Source organism: Pleurodeles waltl, chromosome 3_1 (genome assembly GCF_031143425.1).
Source record: "Pleurodeles waltl isolate 20211129_DDA chromosome 3_1, aPleWal1.hap1.20221129, whole genome shotgun sequence".
NCBI classification, from domain to species: Eukaryota; Metazoa; Chordata; class Amphibia; order Caudata; family Salamandridae; genus Pleurodeles; species Pleurodeles waltl.
In genome coordinates this window covers 399,479,313-399,500,701 of record NC_090440.1, presented here as the reverse complement: position 1 = coordinate 399,500,701, position 21,389 = coordinate 399,479,313, and the positions used below count along the sequence as shown (strand labels likewise).

Genomic DNA, 21,389 nt, shown 5'->3' with positions numbered 1-21,389 from the left:
AATAATTTATTACCAAAGATTAATCATGAATAGGGCTGAAGAACTCAATTACACAAATTAAATGATTTATGAGCAACATATGTGTACATTTGCTTCAATTTGCCCACAATTTTCCTATTCTGTTTTTTCAGCACAGAAACGAGTTTTAAGTGAGGACTAGGCCCAATATATTTACTTATTAATTCCAACGCTCCCGTGCAACGTTGCCTCTAAAACCCTAAAGCTTTTTTAAGCTTTCCTCCTCGAAAAGCAAAACCATTACATTACGATCCACTTGGGTGCAAATCTTTTTATTTTTTGACAAAATTCCAGCGGAAAGGACGCTTAAACTTCCTTTTTCGCTCGGGGCAATGTGGTACAGCCAAGACAAACTTCTCAGGGACCGATGTCTGTCTCAAGTCCATATCTTTACACATTATAATGCAGTCAAGAGACAAGAGTTGTGGTCCAGCAGCGCCCCCACTCTCTACAACACTAGGCGGCAGCTCAACCCCTCACAAGGCTCAGGCTGCAGCAGCAACCGCAGAGCCAAGCTGTCTGCAGCTCCCACCTCCCTTCTTGCAGCTCCCACGTCCCTTCCATCCTCACTGCCTCATAGGCACAGCGTTGCAACCCGAGCACCGAGCACCCCGAGGTAAAGGCCGCGGAGTCACGCTGACCGCCCCGTCTGCAGACATTTTAATGCATGCGTCCGTCTGACCTGCCGCTTGAGGAGGCGAAGCCGAGGCGTGATAGAGGAGGACGGGGCCTGCAGCAGGAGTCAGGGGTAGAGCGTGAGGTTAGGGGATGGGGCGTGGGGTGGCTGAAGGAGAGGCGCGTGAAAATGAGAAATGGTGCGTGGGGGGAACTGGAGAGAACGTCATGGCGGTTATGGACTGAGTGAGGAAGACACAGCGGGGTTGCAGTATGGAGGACGGGCAACAATGCATCCGGGTACGTGGTTGTGCTGGGGATGAGCCCCGGCTGGGTGCCGAATGGCTTGGGAACAGGTGAGTGCGTGGAGGGTGCCTGCCGCCGTGGTTGGTTGCCGGCGTGTTCCTGGGGCCGGGCTGAGAAATGCACGGTAGATGTGTACGCAGGCAGGGCCGGGTGTGCATGGAGGGGGCAAACAGTCAACATGTTGGCTCTCCGAGGAGGATGATGTCAATTGTTCGGAAGGGTGAACCCTTTTTTGGAGGGTGTTGTAGGTTTGCTAAGTGTGAACGTACAGACATCCGTCGCATCTTTAGGCTTGTTTGGGTGCAGAAGATGCTGAAGGGGATTTCTTGTACCACGACACCCGCCGGATGAGAGAAATGGACAGACACAAGACATACACCGCCAGATAAGAAAGAGATCAGGGCAGTCGTGCGCGGCCGTAAGGTAGACACACAGGGGCAGGATACCCCCTGCGGAGCCAGTGCAAGGGGTGCAGTCTAGACATGTAGGCGCTGCACTAAGCACACGCCAGGGACCCAGGAGACTCACACACACACACACACTGCGCAGAACAAACCAGCACCGAGCATAGGATAGACGAGCAGGTGGTGCAGGATAGATCATGCATGAGGCGAAGACCATAATGCATGAGAGGCTTACAGAGGCACAGGTCAGGCACAGTGAACATGCATGAGCATAGGACAGACCTGCTTGGATGGCTGTATAGGCATAAATAGGTTAACGACTGTCAACCAGGAGGTGCAGGACAGACTCCCAGAAAGAGCAGAAAAATCACATGAGAAGAGTGCTGGATTTACATGTTGTGACTTGCATGATAGGTATAAGGACGTGCAGGAAAAACATGCGGGCAGTATAGGTTACACGTGTGGGTGCAGGATAGGCATGGGAACTGTGCAGGATACATATACAGGAAGTACAGAATAGCCATGGGGATGGTGCATAACTAATAGGGAAGAGGTGCAGGTCAGGCACAAGGACGGTGCAGGGTGTCCATGCAGGGAGTGCAGGATAAGCATGAAGAATATGCAGGATAAACATGCAGGAAGATCCACGAGATGCGCGTGTGAGTGATGCATGGCACCTCCAGCAGACTGTTCTCTTATTTATCTCAGGCTGTTTACTTCTTGCGATGCCTGTCATTGGCCTGCCCTACAGAATATAGATTTTCTGGTGTACGCAACACGTAAAGCACAGCAGCAGCGGATTAAGACAGAAGGCAGGCGGGCTGAGGCTGTGTTCAAGAGTGTGTGTGGACCGAGCATGCTCGGGTGCTGTGGCTGTTTGTTGTGAACAGGAGCGTGGCAGCCTCTTCGAGCTCGCGCTCGTGGCTTACCACAACAGGGTCGCCCGAAGCGCATCTCCCTGTATCTCACTGGGGCTTTCCTGAAAATACAGGCGAAAGTCATGGATGCTGTGTGTCTAGGTCAGGGTCGCACGTCGGCATTGCAGACGTAATTGATTATCTACCAATTGGACTGTTGGCGTCACCATCACCACCGCTGTTATTGGTGGTAGCATTAGTATCGCTATCAAGGTTGTTTTTATTGTAACTGTATTATTTTTATTACTATTATGTTCACGTTTGATTGCATGGGAGATAACCACTCACGCCTGCAGGAAGTTACTGGCTGGAGCAGAAACGGCACGTTCATGTGGTACCTATTCGTAAAATGCTACTTGCGTTATTCACTGATAAAAGGCGCTCTCGTGCTGATCTGGTGATCCCCTCAGTAAGCACGCACCTCTTCTGTATCCCCCAAAGCACGCAGGGATTCCGCTGCCTTTTCATTGTTACCCCTCCTGGACTAATACCAGTCTTACCTGTCACCAATTTGGTACAAACTTGAAAATACACAATTTAACATTTACATCCCTAAATATAAATAGATGGTAACTTTTGTCGCAAGAGTGCCCAAGCAAAACTTTAATAATTTGGGCTGAAGTCTGCAAACCTGCGCTCTACAATTTCACTGGACCTTCTTTCTCACCCTGTGCACCCTCCTTCCGCCCTTGCTGGCCCAGCCCTTCTTAAGTGATCTCTCATCAGCTGGTTTGTTCACTAGGTACTGTGAAGGGCGATGGTGACCGCAAAACAGTTTACACTGGAAAGGAATTCATTCCATTATATCATGCCTATTTTGTTTCCCAGGCCTAGTCTAAGAAGAACACTCTAGTGATCAAACACGTGTCGATGTTCATCTATCTCCACTTCACTTGCGAAGGTGATGCTTTTTGTGCTTTGCAGTGTTGGTTCAAGATCTTCAGTGCGTAGAATGTTTCGGGGGTGATTTGCCTGCTACTGGAATTTGAGGGCAACCTCCCTGGAAAAGCTTTGACTCCTGAAGTGGGTCAACTCAAACTTCCATAGTTCAAAGGTTAATAATATGTAGCCGTTGATGTGGGTAGCAAATAATGGAGGTTCCAGCAGGGATTTTAAGTCGCCCCTGATCAGGATTGAGTAGTAGAACCAGTTCAGCCAGTGTGGATCTTCAGGATAGCGAGTGTGGATTGTTAATGCTTCCTTTCTACTATTAGTTCCCAAGGAGCTTTTGAGTCATTAAAGATGAGAGAGCTGGTATTTTGGATGTACCTAATCCATGCTATCGTCAACTACAAGTGTGCACCCTTCACTGTGAACAGCGGAGTTGCTGAAGTAAACTAGACATGGGGAAGGCCTCACTTGGGGGGTTGAGTGCATCTGATCTGCAATGCTCCCTACCCGAGTCGGGGTGTGGGTGCTACTTTGCCCAGTGCTTCTGTGGAGCTCTGTTTCCTACAATGACAACAGCAGTGTCTGCCTGGAAGTCACGTCCTGTAGGTGACAACTGACCAAGGACCAGTGGGTATAACATAAATAAGGATTACTTAGAATCCTGGCAGCCATTTTAGTATAAAGTTATATTTTGGATTTAATATTTCCAATCTAGTAGAAGAACTAATCAACTTTCCTTTTTGTATATTTTTGAAAAAAAAATGTTCTGAAACTAGTTGTACCTGAGACCATGTACTCTGGGGGATATTAGGAACTGAGAAGCTGCCGGAGCTGTATATGGCACTCCTGAAACCATCCACGTACTGAGTGTTTGATATTTCATGATTATGGTGGCTGCTTTGTTTGTTTTTGCATATATATTTGATTTTAACATTAGGTACTGAGTATTGGGGACTTGTTCTGACATTCTAAAAGTGTCTTAATGAAGCTGGCTATACATTTTGTTTTAATTCTGTATTGGATCTGGGTACTCACTCAAAAAAGTGCTGTCAGCAGTGCAAGTCTCGACGCTTTTACAAAACCCAGCAGAACCATTGATTTAATGAGATTGTTGGTAGGAGGCTTCAAACTGTATTTGGAGACACTGAGTTGAGATCTGTTTGTGGCAAAGCGGAAGTTGACTATGTTGAAGAACAATCTGGAGATAAATGGTAGGGGAATGTTATACTCGAACCTAGGACAGATGATGGGACAAACAGATGACAACATGGAGTTGATGTAGGATCGATGATGAGTGATGTAAAAAAAAACACTAAGGCACAAATATGAATATTTTTGTCAAAACTAACGTTTTTTTTCTCCAGAACATAGGTGTCAGGCAAAAATATGAAACCAGATAGCAGCACTGTGCGCATTGTCAGCAACATGCACATTTACCAACTTACAGGAGGAAATATGTGAACAATAAATTAGGAGACCCAAAAATCTTAAAATTCAGAAGAAATTATTATATATGAGGGGGCAACTGACATTAGGTAATGCTATTGCCTGCTGTATTGAGAATATTTCTAAGTATTTACAGGAGTTAAATCTGAAAAATGGTACGAGGATAGGTGAAGAAGGGTCTAGTGTCAGTATTCTGAAAGAGGAAAAGAATAAAGGCCATATGTCAAAAGTGGGTGAGATTAATAAAATGAGTGCCAGATTGTGGTGTTACAGGTGTCACAGTGAGAGGGATCCAATGGAGTCTAGGTATTGTTTTCCCATCAAGAAGAAATGTTTTAATAGCAGAGCAGTGTTACTTTTGTCACAGGTTTGTAAAATTGACTGGGTTGGGAGGATGACAATGAAGGTATAATCAGGATGTATGTAACACTGAAGATAAGGCGTTATGATAGGCAAGTGAGAAGAAGAAAAATAATGAAGCAAAACCATGCAGTCCTCTGAAATGTGTTGTTTTGATACAATTCGTAGAAGTGACCATGAGGACAGACTAGCGACCCCCCTCAATACATTTAACTTAAGACATATTCAAGAAAATTAGGAACATGGTACTGAGATAGGTGGATCCCAATATAGGCAGTTCTTACAGGGAAAAATTGCCAGTTGTGGGATATTGTGAGATGATATTGATGTTGAAAGGGAATACAGCTTGGAGAAGAGTGCATATGGTAAGGAAGAGTAATTAAGCATATTGAGGTGCAGAGAACAAAGAAGTACATGTGTGAAGTTAGACCACCCCGTCACAATCATATCAAGTGTCAGGAGAAATGGAATATGTGGTGAAGATGCGAAAGATTGTGTTTGCTCCTATGAGAGTTCCTCAAGGGCATGGCAGAAAGTGTAGTTAGGCATAACAGGGCTACATATGCCTAAGAGGATCTTTATGATGGTCATTGGTGACAATAGACAACTGCAGTAGTTGGCAGGAGACAAATTGTTCGGCAAAGTACATTTCATGATTGGAATATTTGAAAAGGAAGGAATTCCACAAACTGTGGCTAAGGATATGATGCTTTTAGTTGCAGTAGACGTTGTGACGTTCACAAGAAGCCAGGTCTAAGTACTTGGTGGAATGGTTTTGAAGGAATGGGTGAAATTAGATGCAGAACGAGGTACAGAATGGAGGGATGATTTGACGGAGCCGTCTTTGAAATAAGATAGTTTCACATCCTCAAACAAATAAGTCACCATTTAGGTTGCTGAAGGAGGTTTGAGTGCTAGTCCGTGTTGTGTTAAAGAAATGAGAGAGTGGGTACATGTCATGAGGAGACTGACTGACAGAGAAGGAATGGGAGAAAGGAAGCATATAGGGCGTTGTCAAGCTGGGCCTGGAGGGTAGTGTAGAGAAGTAGAGTGAAAACATGGGAATGGGGGCTGAATCGAGGAAGCAGGAGAAGAGTGTACTTAGGAGGGACCACTGATAATATAGAATATTAATAATGTTGCTGTTGGTGGTGGTATGCGTAAATGTGGAGACGGGTAAGTGTTAAAATCAGAGGAATAGTACAGAGGTAAGAAGTAGGAACAGAAGAACAAGTTGTGAGAGAAGGGTAACAGAGTGTGAGGAGTGTTATTGAAAGAGACTGTAAAAAATGACAGTGGTGCATACTTTCACCGTGGAAGTTTCAAAACAAAAAAAAGATTATTGTGCAAGCCTGCATTTTTTTAAAGATATGGTTGCAGGTGGGACGTGTAAAGTTTGTTGATGTATTGCGGTCATGTAAACTTAAATTATAGGGGTTAAGCCTTTGTTTAATTTTATGACGGGGATGTGCATGTTGTTTATGTACCTTTAACTCTGTCCGTCACTTTACACAGTTTTTATGTTTATATAAAATTTTTTCAACTTTAACTGTATGAAATACAAAGACAATACAACCATAGTTCCATCAGCCCCCGTGACTACCTTGATTACCTTTTCCACACTTTGGCTCTACATCCCCAGGTTGACATACATGATATATAGTTACCCCCCCCACCCTTCCCCCATCCCCTGCTTGGCCATCTGGTATAAGAGTCCGGAGCGGGCCTGATTCTTTGACCATAGAGGCCAATCTGAGGCATGTCCAATATGAAATCGCACAGTCTTTTAGGACAGCTTAGTTCTATAGTCTTTGGCCAGGTAGTAATCAATATAATTTATTTAGATCTGTGATGGGTAGAATGCTCTAGAGGTGTGGACTAGGCAGTTACACAGCACCTTCTACTTCTGGCTGAAAAATCCATCACCATCTTGATTTCACTACTATTCATGTACGGCAATCTTTTCACCTGGCTTAGCACAAAGTCCCCAACAGGTAGGGACTTTCAGGTCATGCCAGTCACTCTGATTTTTCCCTCTTTTGAATCCATCTATGCTCTCCATTCAACCTTGCCCCGACACGTTCTCAGAAAACTATATGTGCCTACTGCTAGATTGCACCTCTTTGTGCTGAAAGCACAGCACACATGGTTAAAGTTCCAAACCACAGTAAGACCTGACAAGAAAACTCTGGTATCAGATATTTACAGAGATGGAACCCAGCCCCCTCGATTTAAGAAGCATACCGCTAATGGCTTGCAACATGCTTCTAAGCTAGATATCATGCTCCTACTTCTCCACATCATTCATGAATCTCTGGAGAGGCCCAGATGAACATTTCTTACGTTCTACTCCAACAGGCTAATATATTGCATATAATAGGCCAGGACACCATGCTATATGTCTGCCCCATGCGAAGCACCTATGTTCGAACCCTTGTGAACAAGGAAAGGCAGGCCTGTATCACCCAAATTTAATATATGCACACATAAAACAATGGCATGCAACAAAGCATGGTAAGATGTTTGTTTAAGGTATCCTATGTGGCACATCTGAAACTGCAGCCTGACCCTACCAACCCCTTTCAGAAATGCTGGGAGTCAACTATAGAAACATTATATTTCATGACCAACCAAGACAGCAAAAGGGGTTCAAACAGTGAGAGTGGAACAACCTATGAATGCTTGTCATTCTAGGGTACAGGTGGCTTAAAAGCCTTCCAAGTATAAATAGCTTCATTGACTTTGTTACTATCCACACAGCAGTGCTGAAGCCTCTACAAAATCAAATAATTTCTTAATGTTAGTGGAACAATATTGGTTCCTGTGCATCTTTCCCTGATCCCATGACTTCTACCCAGCAAATCTGGCCCTCGAATCAGGAATACGTTGAGGAATAAATGTCTCTTAGACACTGATGCAGCAGCGGCTCCTCCGTTAGGACGGAGGAGCGTCACCCCCCGCCAGCAGCAGATGCTGAAAATCCTTTAACAAACAAAACAATAACAAACCATGTTTATTATTGTCTTGTGTGTTAAAGGAGCGGGGCATTGGGAATGACGTGGATGAGCGGAGTGCAATGTGCACTCCCCTCAGTGAGCATGTATGTGTGGCCAGCTGTCTCGGGCCAGCCAAATACACATGCGCAGTAGGCTCTCTTCAGGCCGGCACTGTGTTGCAGGGCTGGAGAGATCAGGCACAGGCTTTCAGTCTGCCTGGGAGCGCCCTGGCTGGGCGCTCCCAGCCAATCCTAACGCTTTTCTGAGCAGTGTCAGGATTGGCAGCAGGGCAGGCTGGGAGCCTGTGCCACCTGTGACCAGGAAGACGGAGCGGCGGCGCATGGCGATGAAGCGAGAAGGGTAAGTTTTTAATTAAAAAAATATATAATTGAATGTGTAGCATCCCGCCCACAACTTCCACCCCCGCGCACTGCCCCGCCCCTTTGGAGTGCTGCGAGCCGCGACTGCACTCATGTGTAGTTCTTAAACAAGATATGAATAATGTTTCACCTTCAACACTTGAAAAGTACTCCTAGGCTCAACTCAAATCAGGTTACCAATTTTTACGGTTATAGATAGGTTTTCTCTGGATAATAATTGCCTCACTGATAGTAGAACGTTGTAGCTAGCAGCAACTCTATTGCTAAAAGCTGGTGAGCTAGAAAAATAAAAAAGGTTAAAAAGAGGGGGAATTCCTACGGGAATGAGGTGCAGTATTCCCGATCTCTCAGTGGATGATCAAGGGAATCCCAGTGGTATCAGGGTGCTCTAGTATCTGGACATTTTTAAAAAAACTACAGTATCAGAAATATCAGGTGCAGGGAACTAAAGGGGCCAAATAAGTGTGGAAAGATTTTCACAGTTTCACTCATCTGTCCACGCTGACAAGTGGCTCACCATAAATATGGATAGCAGGAGTCTTTGCTTGTCTGAGAATGGCAAGCAGAAAAGGAGAGGATGTTCATCAAAAAACAAAATGCTGGGAGTTGTCGTTTTAACTGGACTCAACCTTCCTTCTTCTGTAGCTAAAACAGTCATGTTGATCGTTAAACGTCTTCAAGGAGAAGTAAAGCATTTAAATAATTTATTCTTTAAAGTGCTTCCAAGAATACACTTACAACCACAACAAGCAAAAGAACACACGAATTAAGGTAGTATAAATTATGATACAAAGGATAAAAAAGCAAAAGAATAGATACATTTACTGCAAGAAACTCTCCCAAAAACTCATCAGACATCACTGACTGTAGGGATATTTAACAATACATAAAGTGCTTCTTCATGCTTACTATAAAGTGCTTTGAAATTACGGGATTTATAACCTTTTTCTGGAGATGCAAAAGTCCCGGGCAAAAACTAAAACATCATTCAAATCCCGTTTCACAGCTCCCCAGTACTGCCAAAACCAAACTCATCCTTTTTAATCCACACATTTTCACCAATTGGTATTTGATTAAACCTAAATTTCATGAAGAATCTTTGCATCAGAGGACATAAATTTGTCTTTAAATAAAATGGCATCTCATCACATTGTGCAAACATACAGCTTGGTATGTCTTTTTGTCTGTAAACAATGTTGCAAGTCTTGATAAAAACGTCTAATTTAAAGCAGTCTTTTTAAGCAACACTTTAAAGCACCACTAATCAGGTAAAATAGCACCTCACCACAGTTCTTGGCCATCTGATGTAAAGTACGATTGTACAGGGTCTCAAGTGTATAGATCCCTTTACTATCCCTCGAAAGATCCAGACAAATATTTTTTTTCAACCTTTAGGCCCAAGGAATGGTCTGTAGGAACCGCTATTAGAAATCTCTAGTTTTGTACATTCCATTTTTCATTTCCTATATAGCGATTTATTAGGATTTGCAAATTAGGAAATCCAAAGTAGGAATTTCGTACATCCGGCCCTTATGGTCTAGGTCTTTGAAATTTTATGCTGGGGTTCTCCTTCCTTTGAGGTGAACATTTTTCCTATCTCTTCCTCTTGGAAGGCTGTCTGGCATAGCATTAGAGACTATGAAGCTGACAGTCCCACAACATAGGCTCTGGGAGTGACTAGAGTTTGCACCTGGATGTCAGCCACAGTGATATGTGGTGCATGAAACGTTTAATCTTAGCCTCCTTGTCCTATACTTTATGATTCCCTTACTAGCCACATCTCGTTTCTTAGATGTGTGTCCCACCCAGCTCACAGGAATGCAGCAATACATAAATCTGTCTCTTTTACTCCTCATGTCTTCACCATGCAGGCCTGGGTTTTCCAAAACGGAACCCAGTGTCCTCCATATAATGTACCATTGCAGGCACACTTGCACTCGGTGTACAAACACAGTATACACACTGTTCAGTACTGTTAATGCCTTGTTTTGTGTCACCCCAGGCGCACGTATGTTCAGCGCACACATTCTCTCTGCGCGCACAGCTCAGTACTATGGCCTTTCTGAATTGTGCCATGGTGTGCTACATGCAAACACACACACACACTGTTAGCACAAACATTCACCATGCACGCACTGGGCAATAGTTCACCATCATGTATTGTACTTCTCACAAGCACACATATATCCAGCACAAGCTTTCACAACACATTTACTGCACAGCACTACATATCTCATGTAATGTATTACACTCTTGTATACAAACACCTATTATTCACACAATCCCATGAACAAAAATCAGCATTAGGGATACACACAACAGTATAGTTGGGCACTCAGGGGAAAGGTACACATCTATAACCATGCAGAGGACTTTTCTGTCCCAACAACTACATATTTACATTACAGTTGTATAATGGTAGTCCTCATCTGTTAATCATGCTAGCAGGCTCCATTCGCTTACCAATATAAAATATTTTTCCATCCTATAACATATGTGTGATGCCATAGTAGGAGTGAGTCCCTCGCACCACTAGGGGTAGTTATGTTGTAATAAAACTGAGCTGCACATGGGTCAGTTTTAGGTATGTAGAGTTAATATCTGTATTGTCTTATTAGTGAGGGTGCTTGGTCAGAGGGTGGATGTTCGACAGGGGAGGAATATTATCCATATCACAGGTGTAAGCATATGTGGAGCCCTATCAGCTGCAATATTGTGCATTCCAGGTCCTCACGAGACAGCCCAACCTATGAAGTTAGTGTGTTTCATGGCTAATTTGCCAATGTATACCTGATATGAGTTTGCAACACTCAGTCCCCTTCAAGTGGTTTAACATCATTTTGATCCCCTGTGAAAAGGACAGCGCTAATTCATCCCATTCCCTTGCAATTGGGAATTTCCACAGACTCCTGGTCTCTTCTCGGTGTAACATTGTGCACTCAGTACCTACAAATGTTGCAGTGATTGCACATCACTGTTTTATGTTGGCCACAGCACTAGACTGCGAGTGCATGGCTATTGCTCACTTAGCTAATACCAACGGTAGATATGCGCATTTTGTCCCAGCCTTTCCTGCCTTGGGACAGGGGGCACAGCCCAGAATATAAACCTTTATAGGTACTCCCTGCCACTTTCTAAGTGTGCTCCCCACACTTGGCCAAAACTGTGTGAGTAAGGGGCAGTCTCACATCATATAGATCAGTGATACTCATAGTACGGCCCGGGGGCCACATGCGTCCCTCCTGACCTTTACATGCGGCCCAGCAGCACTGGGCTGCTCTTAACTAGACTTGGCACTAACATTAAAAAAAATGTAAACAAACAGGCAAGCATTTATTAAAGGTGAGTTGAAGGTAAAGAAAAGAGATAAGAGAGGAGTTCTGTACAATGTAACATCAGAAACTCCTTCATTTTTAAAGGCATATATGAAGCAAAAATGTAAAAGCACGATCAAGTCTGCTCAAAATGCAAAAAGTGTATTTCATTAACACGGAGAAACTTCACCTCAGTACACCAAATTATATCAGTGCATTGAAGAAATATATTTTTTCAAAGTGATAATTTTCTAACCAGAATTTAGAAACATTCACTCCCCCATCTCCCATCCCGGCAACAATGCCTTTGGTGAGCTAAGAGGCAGGTCAGCTATGTGCACTCCTTCGGTGGCCTAGGTTTCAATTATACAAAGCATTATAGTTTATTAAATCAAACACAAAAAGGTTTTGTGCAGCACACATCCTAAAGTCATGCGAGGTCCTCATATGTGATAATGAACAAAAAGCAGGGAAAGTGAAATAAAACATTTGCTTAGGATCACACAGTTTGGTTAAGTGGAGAAGCCGTGATTATTCCCAAGTTTAAGGTTTCACGATGTGCTATTCAGACACTAGAAGTATAGCTGTGCATCCCTTACACCCACTTTACTACCAACCCCGACTGCCACCATGCTGCCATCAGTACAGCCCTCGGTCACATCAAAGACCAAACTCTGCGGCCCCCGTGAAAATGTTTGCGAGTACCCATGATATAGATGAAGCTAGCCCAGCTGGCGTGGCAGCAGGGTAGGTTGCTGGCCCACTAGGATGCAGAGTTGCTGATAATGTGCAGAGTTTTTGCCTGCACCCACTAGCGCTTAGTGTTCAACATCACGCGCACCACGACTACACCTTCCACACAAACTACACACAGCACACCCCTGCTATCATCTACAAACATGCACCCTAAAACAAACTATGATGCATGCTTCTCAACACCCACTCACACAGCAAACACACCATAGAAATCTGGGTCATCCTGGATAACAATACCCCAGATCTCCTCTTTATTACGGAAACATGGTTGACCACTGAGTCAGCACTCAACATTGTCACAACCTGTGATTCCTAATAGGATTCAATCTTGTGCGCAGGACTGTCAACACAGGAGGAGGAATCATGGTTATATTCAAAGAATCCATCAACTACACCACAACTTCAGAGAACTCAACCCCCTACATGAAGCATCTACATTGAAAACCACGAATTTCAGCAGCCTACACCATCAACATAAGCCTCATGTACTGACCACCGGGACCAGGTGCTACTTTCACCAAAAGTACTGCATACTTCATCATCCCCCTTCACCATCGACTCCAAAGGCTACATCCAACAAGGAGCCTTCAACTTCCATCTGGAAGACAGGAACAATACCAACTCTGCCTCTCTCTTCGAAAGCCTTGAAAACATCAAACTGGCACAAGAAGTCACTGGACCCACACACTTAGACAGACACACCATTTAACCAGCTTTTGCTACCTTTTATGAACCCCAAATCACCACAAATACAGACTACCCCTTTCACCTGGACTTATCACACCATCATCCAATTCCAAATCAGCATCTATCGCCAGCTAAAACCTGCCACCGCAAGACTGGCCAGATGCAGTTGGGGCAGCATCTTAGAATCTACCATAACCAGCCCAACCCCACCGACGACCTAAACAGTGACATCAGACAGTTTGGTGAGTAGATCACAAAATGCACCAACTCCTTAGACCCCCAAGAACACAATACACGAAGAAGAACCGGGAAACATGCTATTTGGTACACCAAGGAATTGTTTGCAAACAAACAATACTGTAAACAACTGGAAAGAAGATGGAGAACTAACCACCACGATAATGACAAGGAGACTTACAAAAGAGCTCTGAGAAGCTACCACCAGCAGATCAGAGAAACAAGAAAAAGGCTCTAGCTGAATGAATAGACAATAGCTTCATTAGCTGTAAAGAAATCTTGGCTATCATCAGACTTTCACTCACCACATTCCACCACAGCACCACCCTCTTGCAAGAAGTGTGCAACAGCCTCTCGGAATTCTTCAGTAACAGAATCAAAACCATCTACAACAACTTCGACCCTCAGATGAATCCCTGCACCCTCCCTAAAGCCTACCCAGAAATTACAGCTCCGAAACACCAACGGACCCCTGCCTCCACCACATCTGCTGATGGGTGCCTCCCCAATCAGCTAAGTCCTAAGCCGCATTCTGAACAACTCCATCATCACCAAAACATTCCCAGATGCTTGGAAAAATGCAACATGTTGAAAGCCAAGAACATCATCTGCGGAGTCCCCCAAGGATCCTCCCTCAGTAAGACCTTATTTAACATCTGCATACCCCCATTGGCCGGCTTCATCAGATCACAATGCATCAATATACTTTCTTATGTAGAAGACACCCAACTGATAATCTCCCTGTCAAACAAGTCCCCCAAAACTAAACCGAACTTTGCCCCTTTCATGACCTCAGTGGCCACCAGGATGAGATCCAGCTGCCTCGAACTCAACACTGACAAAACTGAAGTGGTGGTCTTCAGAAGGAATATCTTTGCTTGGGACGCTACCTGGTTGCCATCAGACCTCTGCCCCCCACACCTGCCCCTGCCACCCACACTATTAATTTAGGAATCATCGTAAATGACAAGCTCGACACATCAGCTCATGTGAACACAGTGACCACCACCTGCTTCTACATCCTGAGGATGCTGCAAAAGATCTTTAAATGGCTACCAGAGTGCACGAGGAAAAAGGTGACACATGCCTTGATTTCCAGTAAACTTGACTATGGCAACACACTCTAGACAGGAGTCACCAAGAAGCTCCTGAACAGACGCCAAACCATCCACAATACAGCTGCAAGACTCACCCTCAACCTTCCTCACTGCACACACATCACCTCACGCCTCAGAGAGCTTCACTGGCTCCCCATCTCAGTTCAAACGTCTCGCACACACTCGCAAAAGCACTACACAACATTGGGCCAGCCTACCTCAACAGCTGTGTACAAATCCATCTACCCTCCCAGGCACCTCTACTCACATAGGTCTGTCACGAGTGCACATACTCGACATCCACAAAACCAAAGGCAGAGCCTGTGCTTTCTCTTTCTTCTCCCCCAAAGCATGGAACAATCTCCCACACCACATCAGAGCCTCTTTGCCGCTTCGCAACGTCTGCAAGAAGCTAAAGACATGGCTCTCCCAATAAACTCTCCAGGGAGACAGCCACCCAACCACCTGCATGCAAAGTGCGTGGGGAGTGCAGAGGGCCCCCCTGGGGCCCCCTGTACCCATTCTCTGTCAGCCTTTTCATGGCGATGCTACTGCCAGAAACGGCTGGTGGAGAGCGAGGTAGTAATCCCCAGGGCAGTGCTGGCGGTCCCACCGTGGCCCGACCACCAAAATTGAAATATGGCGCTTGGACCGCTGCATTGGTGGCGGTCTAACCGCCATCCGCGAGTCTGGGGGTCTAGTGACCGCCAGACTCATAATGAGGGCCTGTGTTTTGCTGGAAGTATTGAATATGTTGCAGTCTGGCATTCTAGAGATCTTTTTGGGAATCCAAATACTTTATTCTAGTCTTTCTTGTGAAACAGGCTCCCTATATCGGTTTCCCAACTACTCTTTGGCTTATCTGGGAGGGGGCCTCCACACAGGTCCAGTAGCACACTAAGTATCCAAGTAATTAGTCTCTAACCACAGCTTATAGAGAAAAATGCCTGCAAATAGTCATGCGCCTATGGTCTGTGTCCCTGATACCCCAAAATGCACAGAATCCTGCCGTTATGGTTCTATAGTGCAGGAATTGCCGGGGGCAGTTGTATCCACAAATGGTATTAATGCCTCATTTTCAAACAAGTCTTCCACTGTGCACACCCCAACTTGTACTCACCTCATCATTTCTATATTGCTATGCAACCCCAAGGAAGTTTGCAGTATGCCCAGCAGGACAGTGGGTTCATATGGTACAGAGCCCTGGACGTGGCACACACTGAAGAGCTACTTGTTTGAAGCACAGCTGGGAGCTCTGTGGCCTAGAAGAAGGTAGGCACCACGACAGGGAGCTCCATGGCCTAGAAGTAGGTAAAAGCCAGCTCTGTTGCTGGGACGTTGCATCTGCCTGCAAGTCACTACAGCTCAAAGTCTGGGACTCCATTCCTCTGCATATGGACTGCTGTTTCAGCTTCACCGATGCGACTCTATGCCACCCTCCATTCTGTATTAATTCCAACAATAGGTTGCCATGGTCTTAGAAAAACTGTCTGGAAATGATTAACGGTAGTTTTGCATAGGTAGTGATAACATTACCATTTTAGTTAGAGCTATTCTGTCTGTGACGGTGGGTGGAAGAGTCCTTCAAAAAGAAATCTCTGATCTTAGAGTCTTAATGGTGCGCCCTACATTGCCTTTTAGGAGGTCAGCCTCTGTGTGATATCTAAAGGCGGTATTCTCTCACCTGAGGGGTCACCTCTCCTTACCATTTCATTCTGGTGTAGCTCTCGACCACTGTGGGTAGAAAAATGACTTTTCCCACTTTACCAGTGGCCCGGATACTCTCCCAAAATTGTCTAGGGCTTAGGGAGACAATGCTAGTTGTCTCGCAATCTGGCATCCTACACCCCTCATCTACCATGCAAAATGAGGAGTGGGGAGATGAGGCAACTATCCAGCATTGAATATGATATTTCGCCAATATCTCCTACCCCATGCGTACTCTAGCCACTGGGGAAGTATACAGTGCTGTTATCCATTAGCAGAAGCAACATCCAGCCCAAGCCTCCCTAGCAACCTTCATAGGAATTTCCAGAGCTCCAATAGTCAAGGGATCTTTCCATCGACCGAAAGTACTGCCACTCCGGGCCATTTTTCAGGAGCAACATCCATTATTCTAAACAGTTGCTGTATGTTCTGTGCTGTGTTAGGTCCGGTAGGAAGCCGTTCTAATCCTCATGTATCAGCATTTTCTTTTGTGTCAGGAGCCCGATAGCAAGTATGTTCGAAGACTTGTATAATCTACATTCAAATAAAGAGGGGTTGGTATGCCATTCGTTCTTCCGGGTCTTTTCCCTGCTTTAGGGAAGTAGATTGTTAGAGCTTCATTTGTAGTAGGGGCAGTATGCCTAGTTCTAATGCCTTGTTGTACATTGCAGTCAGCTTGGGTGCCAGCTGATCCACAAAAGCAGGATAGAATTCTAGTGGGAGTCCATCAGTGCCTAAATCTTTATTACAGGCAAAGGATAAGAGAGCCTCCTTGACCTCTTGGATTGAAATAAGTTGCTCTCCCCTGCCTCGACAGCCTATGAAGGTTCACCCAGGGAAGAGTGAAAGACGGTGGGTCCTCTAATATGGCATTCAGAAGTCCCTGCATTGGTATAGGTGCCCGTTTTCTCATTCAGTTAATACTCATGGTCTGTGGGTTGTGGTCACATATTGCCTGCCCTTAGTATTCAATTGAGCTAACTGTTGGTAGTAGTCTGTTTTGATCACTGTGATCCAGCATAATGTGAACATCATGAACAGGGGAGTAAAAGCAGTATACATTTCCAAAGGGGTACCTTCATCTTCATGCATCCACCAAGGACCATTGGTTCAACCAGACGCTGAGAACCCTGGATATTGTGTGCCTGGCGAGTGGGGCAGTGGGGTATGGGAGGAATCCAGCAGCACATCTAGAACCCCATTGAAATCGCCTCCCAGTACCACTGGGTGCTGCTGCCAGTTCGCCAGCAAGAGGATAGGGTGGAGTAAAACTACAACTGACCAATGGTAGGGACATATAAACTCTCCAGCACAATTGTTCTGCCATCTAATCTCACTTTCATAATAATGTGTCTTCCATCTCTACCGACAAGTTGCTTCATGATCTCAGAGGGGACCCCGAGACTTATCCACATCAGATGTCCTCTGTCATAGGAGGAGAAACCAGTGGCCCCTACTTAACCTCGACATTTGGTCTGTAACCTTGTACCCTCTCTCTGCCAAGTGTGTCTCTTGTAATAGTTTCACATATGTGCTCCTGTCACTCAGAAATGAATGTACAATTTATTGTTTAGCTGCTGTGGACATCCCGTACGTTCCAAATTAAAACTCTATACGTGTTCATCTCCATCCTGTATCATCAAGAAATGACCCCCACTCCCACGTGGGGCCTCCCCTAACCCCCGACATTTGACATGATCCTGGTCCTAAAAGACCATGTCCAGCTTGACTCCTTACCCACAGGGCAGAAATACTAACGTTATATGCCCAAGGAAACATAATCTAAACTATTTGTTTACTAAAGTGCAAATGATGAACTTGCCTTCATTGAGGACCAAATGCGCATCAAAGGAGGAAGTAGGGTGATGGGGCCAACCTATGGAGGTCAGTACTGTGCCACTCTGCTCACGCGTCGGCCTAGCCAAGTTATGTCAAGTTGTAATTCGAAGTGCTGGATCCCCCAAGCAATCACTCATTTCAATCAGATCTCGTGCCCACCTGCTCCCCCATTCACAGGTACAAAACGTCTATGCTTTCCCACTGAAATGTTGTTCTCCCCTGTCTGTGTACCGACATGTCCATATGTCTTTGCGGGGAACATAGAGGAGGTCTCTCTAAGCCTACCATTCTACATGCTACCTTGTGCCTGGGTTGCTCTGACGATGCCAGTGTGTGGATCTTGCGATGGGCATGTTTACAAGCGGTCATCAGGTACCCGTAGAGTGATCCGAGGCCACAAAGTGCCACTTTCAGTGCCTGAGTCCATCCCGCTATCCAAGAAGTGCTGGTGTCATCCGACGCATAGGTCTCGATCTTCGTTGAAAGGCCACTATCAGTGCATTGGCAGCATGTTGATCTCATAGTGGGGGACAGTGAACCCACATTGCTCGACCTTATTCAATATGTTCTTTTGTATTTTTGTTGTGGTCAGGGAGGTGGCAACTCTGCAGTGTTGATTTTGTCCCCTCCCTTCAGCACCCTCTTTTGTTTAGCCCACTTCCATGCAGCTTCTGGTTCGGTCAAAAAAGGGTTTGCTGATTCGCCTTTATTTTCAACTTAGCTGGGAAGTGAAGTGCATGCTGGAGGCCTGTGAAACCCACCCTATGGTGCTAAACTGCCAGGCTAGTGTGGAAAGAGGATACCTTTCCCATTTTCAAGGACAAAGCGACACTCTTTCGTGGCTCATTGAAGAACAGTGTTTCTGTCACGAAAATTGAGGCATTCTAAGTACGATGGAGATGGGGGGCCCAGTGGGGAAAGCCTCCCCAGGACCATTTAAGCGCTCTCTACTGTGAATCAGTTGCACAGTCCATGTGTGGCTAGAGTCCCGGCCATCCAAGTTGTGATTACTTGAATTCTTTAGCCCTTTCTAGCAATTCTATGATTTGTAAATTGTTCAGCCAGGCCCTAACTTCTGCATTTTCAGCCCCCCTCCCCAAAATTCGGATTCTGATAGTCAGTTCCTGCATTTGCTTCTGCAGGTCCGTGACTGGGGTGTAGTTTGCGAACCTCAGATTCCATAAGGAAAGCCTTTATGATAGTTTGAGCCGATCATCTTGCACAAATCCAAGGTCAATGGCCACCACTTCCACTTTCTCTCCAGTGTTGTCCCTCTATTACCTCCAGGATCTTGCCCAGTTTCGCCTGGGCTCGTCCTTTTGTGTCCATGGCTTGTGAGTTTTCTCATCCATTTACCGGTGCTTTAACATTCTCTTGTTCCTTTCCAGCCACAGAGCCCCTGGCAGTAGGCTTTCTGTCAGCACTAGACCTGTCCATTGGTGCAGGAGTCCTGCCCCTGGTGTGCACTGGTGAGCCTCCTTTCCTCGCCTGCCACTGAAGGTTCAGAAATTAGTAGCAGTGAGCCCTTGATTAGTTTGGCATACAAGCTTGCCTCACGCAAATCCTGCCCAGTATGGGCCTAGTGCTTCACAATTGCTAGGACTGGGTGGGAGCATGAGCAGCTGCTCAGTTGTCCCCCTCAAGCTGTTGCAAATATTCCACACCTGGGATGGAGGGAGTGGTGAGCATTTGCTCCAGTATATTTGAAAGGCGCAGTCCATCATTTTCTATTGACATATCACCATTCTATCCTTTGATTCCAATCTATTTGCAGACTCAAAACATACTTGTTAGAAATGGGGTTTTTGGTTGGCAGTCAGGTTGCCCTCTGTCCAAGCAAGAACCCTCACTCTAGTCAGGGTAAGTCACACACAATCCAAAATCAGCCTGTGCCCACCCTCTGGTAGCTTGGCACGAGCAGTCAGGCTTAACTTAGAAGGCAATGTGTAAAGCATTTGTGCAATAAATCATACAATACCATAATATAACACCACAAAAATACACCACACAGTGTTTAGAAAAATATATAATATTTATCTGGGTATTTGCAGGTCAAAACGATCAAAGATGCAATATGAATTTGTAAAGATATCACTGAAAAGTGATATAAAGTGTCTTAAGTCTTTAAAAAGCAAACAAAGTCTCTTTCAAGCACAAAGTACCTGGTTTCTGGTGGAAAATCTCTGCAGAGGGCCGCAGAAGAGGAGATGCGTGGAAAAATGGTGTGCGCGTCGGTTACGCCCCTTCACACACGGACTCGTGTCGTTATTTTTCACGCGGGGAGACGTGCGTCGTTCTACTGGAGGAAAAATGGTGTGTGCGTCGGTTGCGCCCCTCCACACACGGACTTGCTTCGTTATTTTTCACTCAGGGGAAGACGTGCGTCGTTCTCCGGCACGCGGACCGTCTCCTTCTATGGTTCGCGGGGATTACCAGATGTCCCGGGTCTGTGCGTGGATTCTCCTGCTTGTTTTCCGGCTGCGCGTCGTTCCGCGGGGCTGTGCGTCGAAATTTCACTCTCACAGCAGGCGTTGCGTCGATTTCTCCTTGGAAGTCGGGCGGCGTTGTCCTTGCGAGGCCGTGCGTCGAAGTTCTGGTCGTCCCGAAGGCGTTGCGTCGATCAGCGTCGGTGTGCGGCGTTTTTCTCACCGCGGAACAAGCTGTGCGTCGAAAATTTCGGCACATGAAGCGTCCAAGTGAAAGAGAGAAGTCTTTTTGGTCCTGAGACTTCAGGGAACAGGAGGCAAGCTCTATCCAAGCCCTTGGAGAGCACTCTTACAGCCAGACAAGAGTTCAGCAAGGCAGCAGGCCAACAGCAAGGCAGCAGTCCTTTGTAGAAAAGCAGACATGTGAGTCCTTTGAGCAGCCAGGCAGTTCTTCTTGGCAGGGTGTAGTTTTTGGTTCAGGTTTCTTCTCCAGCAAGTGTCTGATGAGGTAAGGCAGAGGCCCTGTTTTATACTAAGTTGTGCCTTTGAAGTGGGGGTGACTTCAAAGAGTGTCTAAGAAATGCACCATGCCCCCTTTCAGTTCAATCCTGTCTGCCAGAGTCCCAGTAGGGGGTGTGGCAGTCCTTTGTATGAGGGCAGGCCCTCCACCCTCCCAGCCCAGGAAGACCCATTCAAAATGCAGATGTATGCAAGTGAGGCTGAGTACCCTGTGTTTGGGGTGTGTCTGAGTGAATGCACAAGGAGCTGTCAACTAAACCTAGCCAGACGTGGATTGAAGGGCACAGAAAGATTTAAGTGCAAAGAAATGCTCACTTTCTAAAAGTGGCATTTCTAGAATAGTAATATTAAATCCGACTTCACCAGTCAGCAGGATTTTGTATTACCATTCTGGCCATACTAAATATGACCTTTCTGCTCCTTTCAGATCAGCAGCTGCCACTTCAACAATGTATGAGGGCAGCCCCAATGTTA

General features: G+C 45.6%; 1 protein-coding gene across 6 annotated transcripts in view; it reads left to right on the top strand.

The window, feature by feature from the left end:
• Positions 1 to 445: 445 nt before the first annotated feature.
• Positions 446 to 21,389, top strand: part of TP53BP1 (tumor protein p53 binding protein 1) — an 848,450-nt gene continuing 827,506 nt past the window's right edge. For 3 of the 6 annotated variants that reach the window (XM_069222603.1, XM_069222596.1, XM_069222602.1), the window contains exon 1: positions 807 to 933. In XM_069222603.1, coding sequence (XP_069078704.1) covers positions 907 to 933 — 27 coding nt within the window. In that variant the 5' untranslated portion in view covers positions 807 to 906. Of the gene's footprint in view, positions 635 to 754; positions 779 to 806; positions 934 to 21,389 lie in introns of those variants that run through there. The other 3 variants (XM_069222604.1, XM_069222600.1, XM_069222601.1) reach the window with 2 other exon arrangements.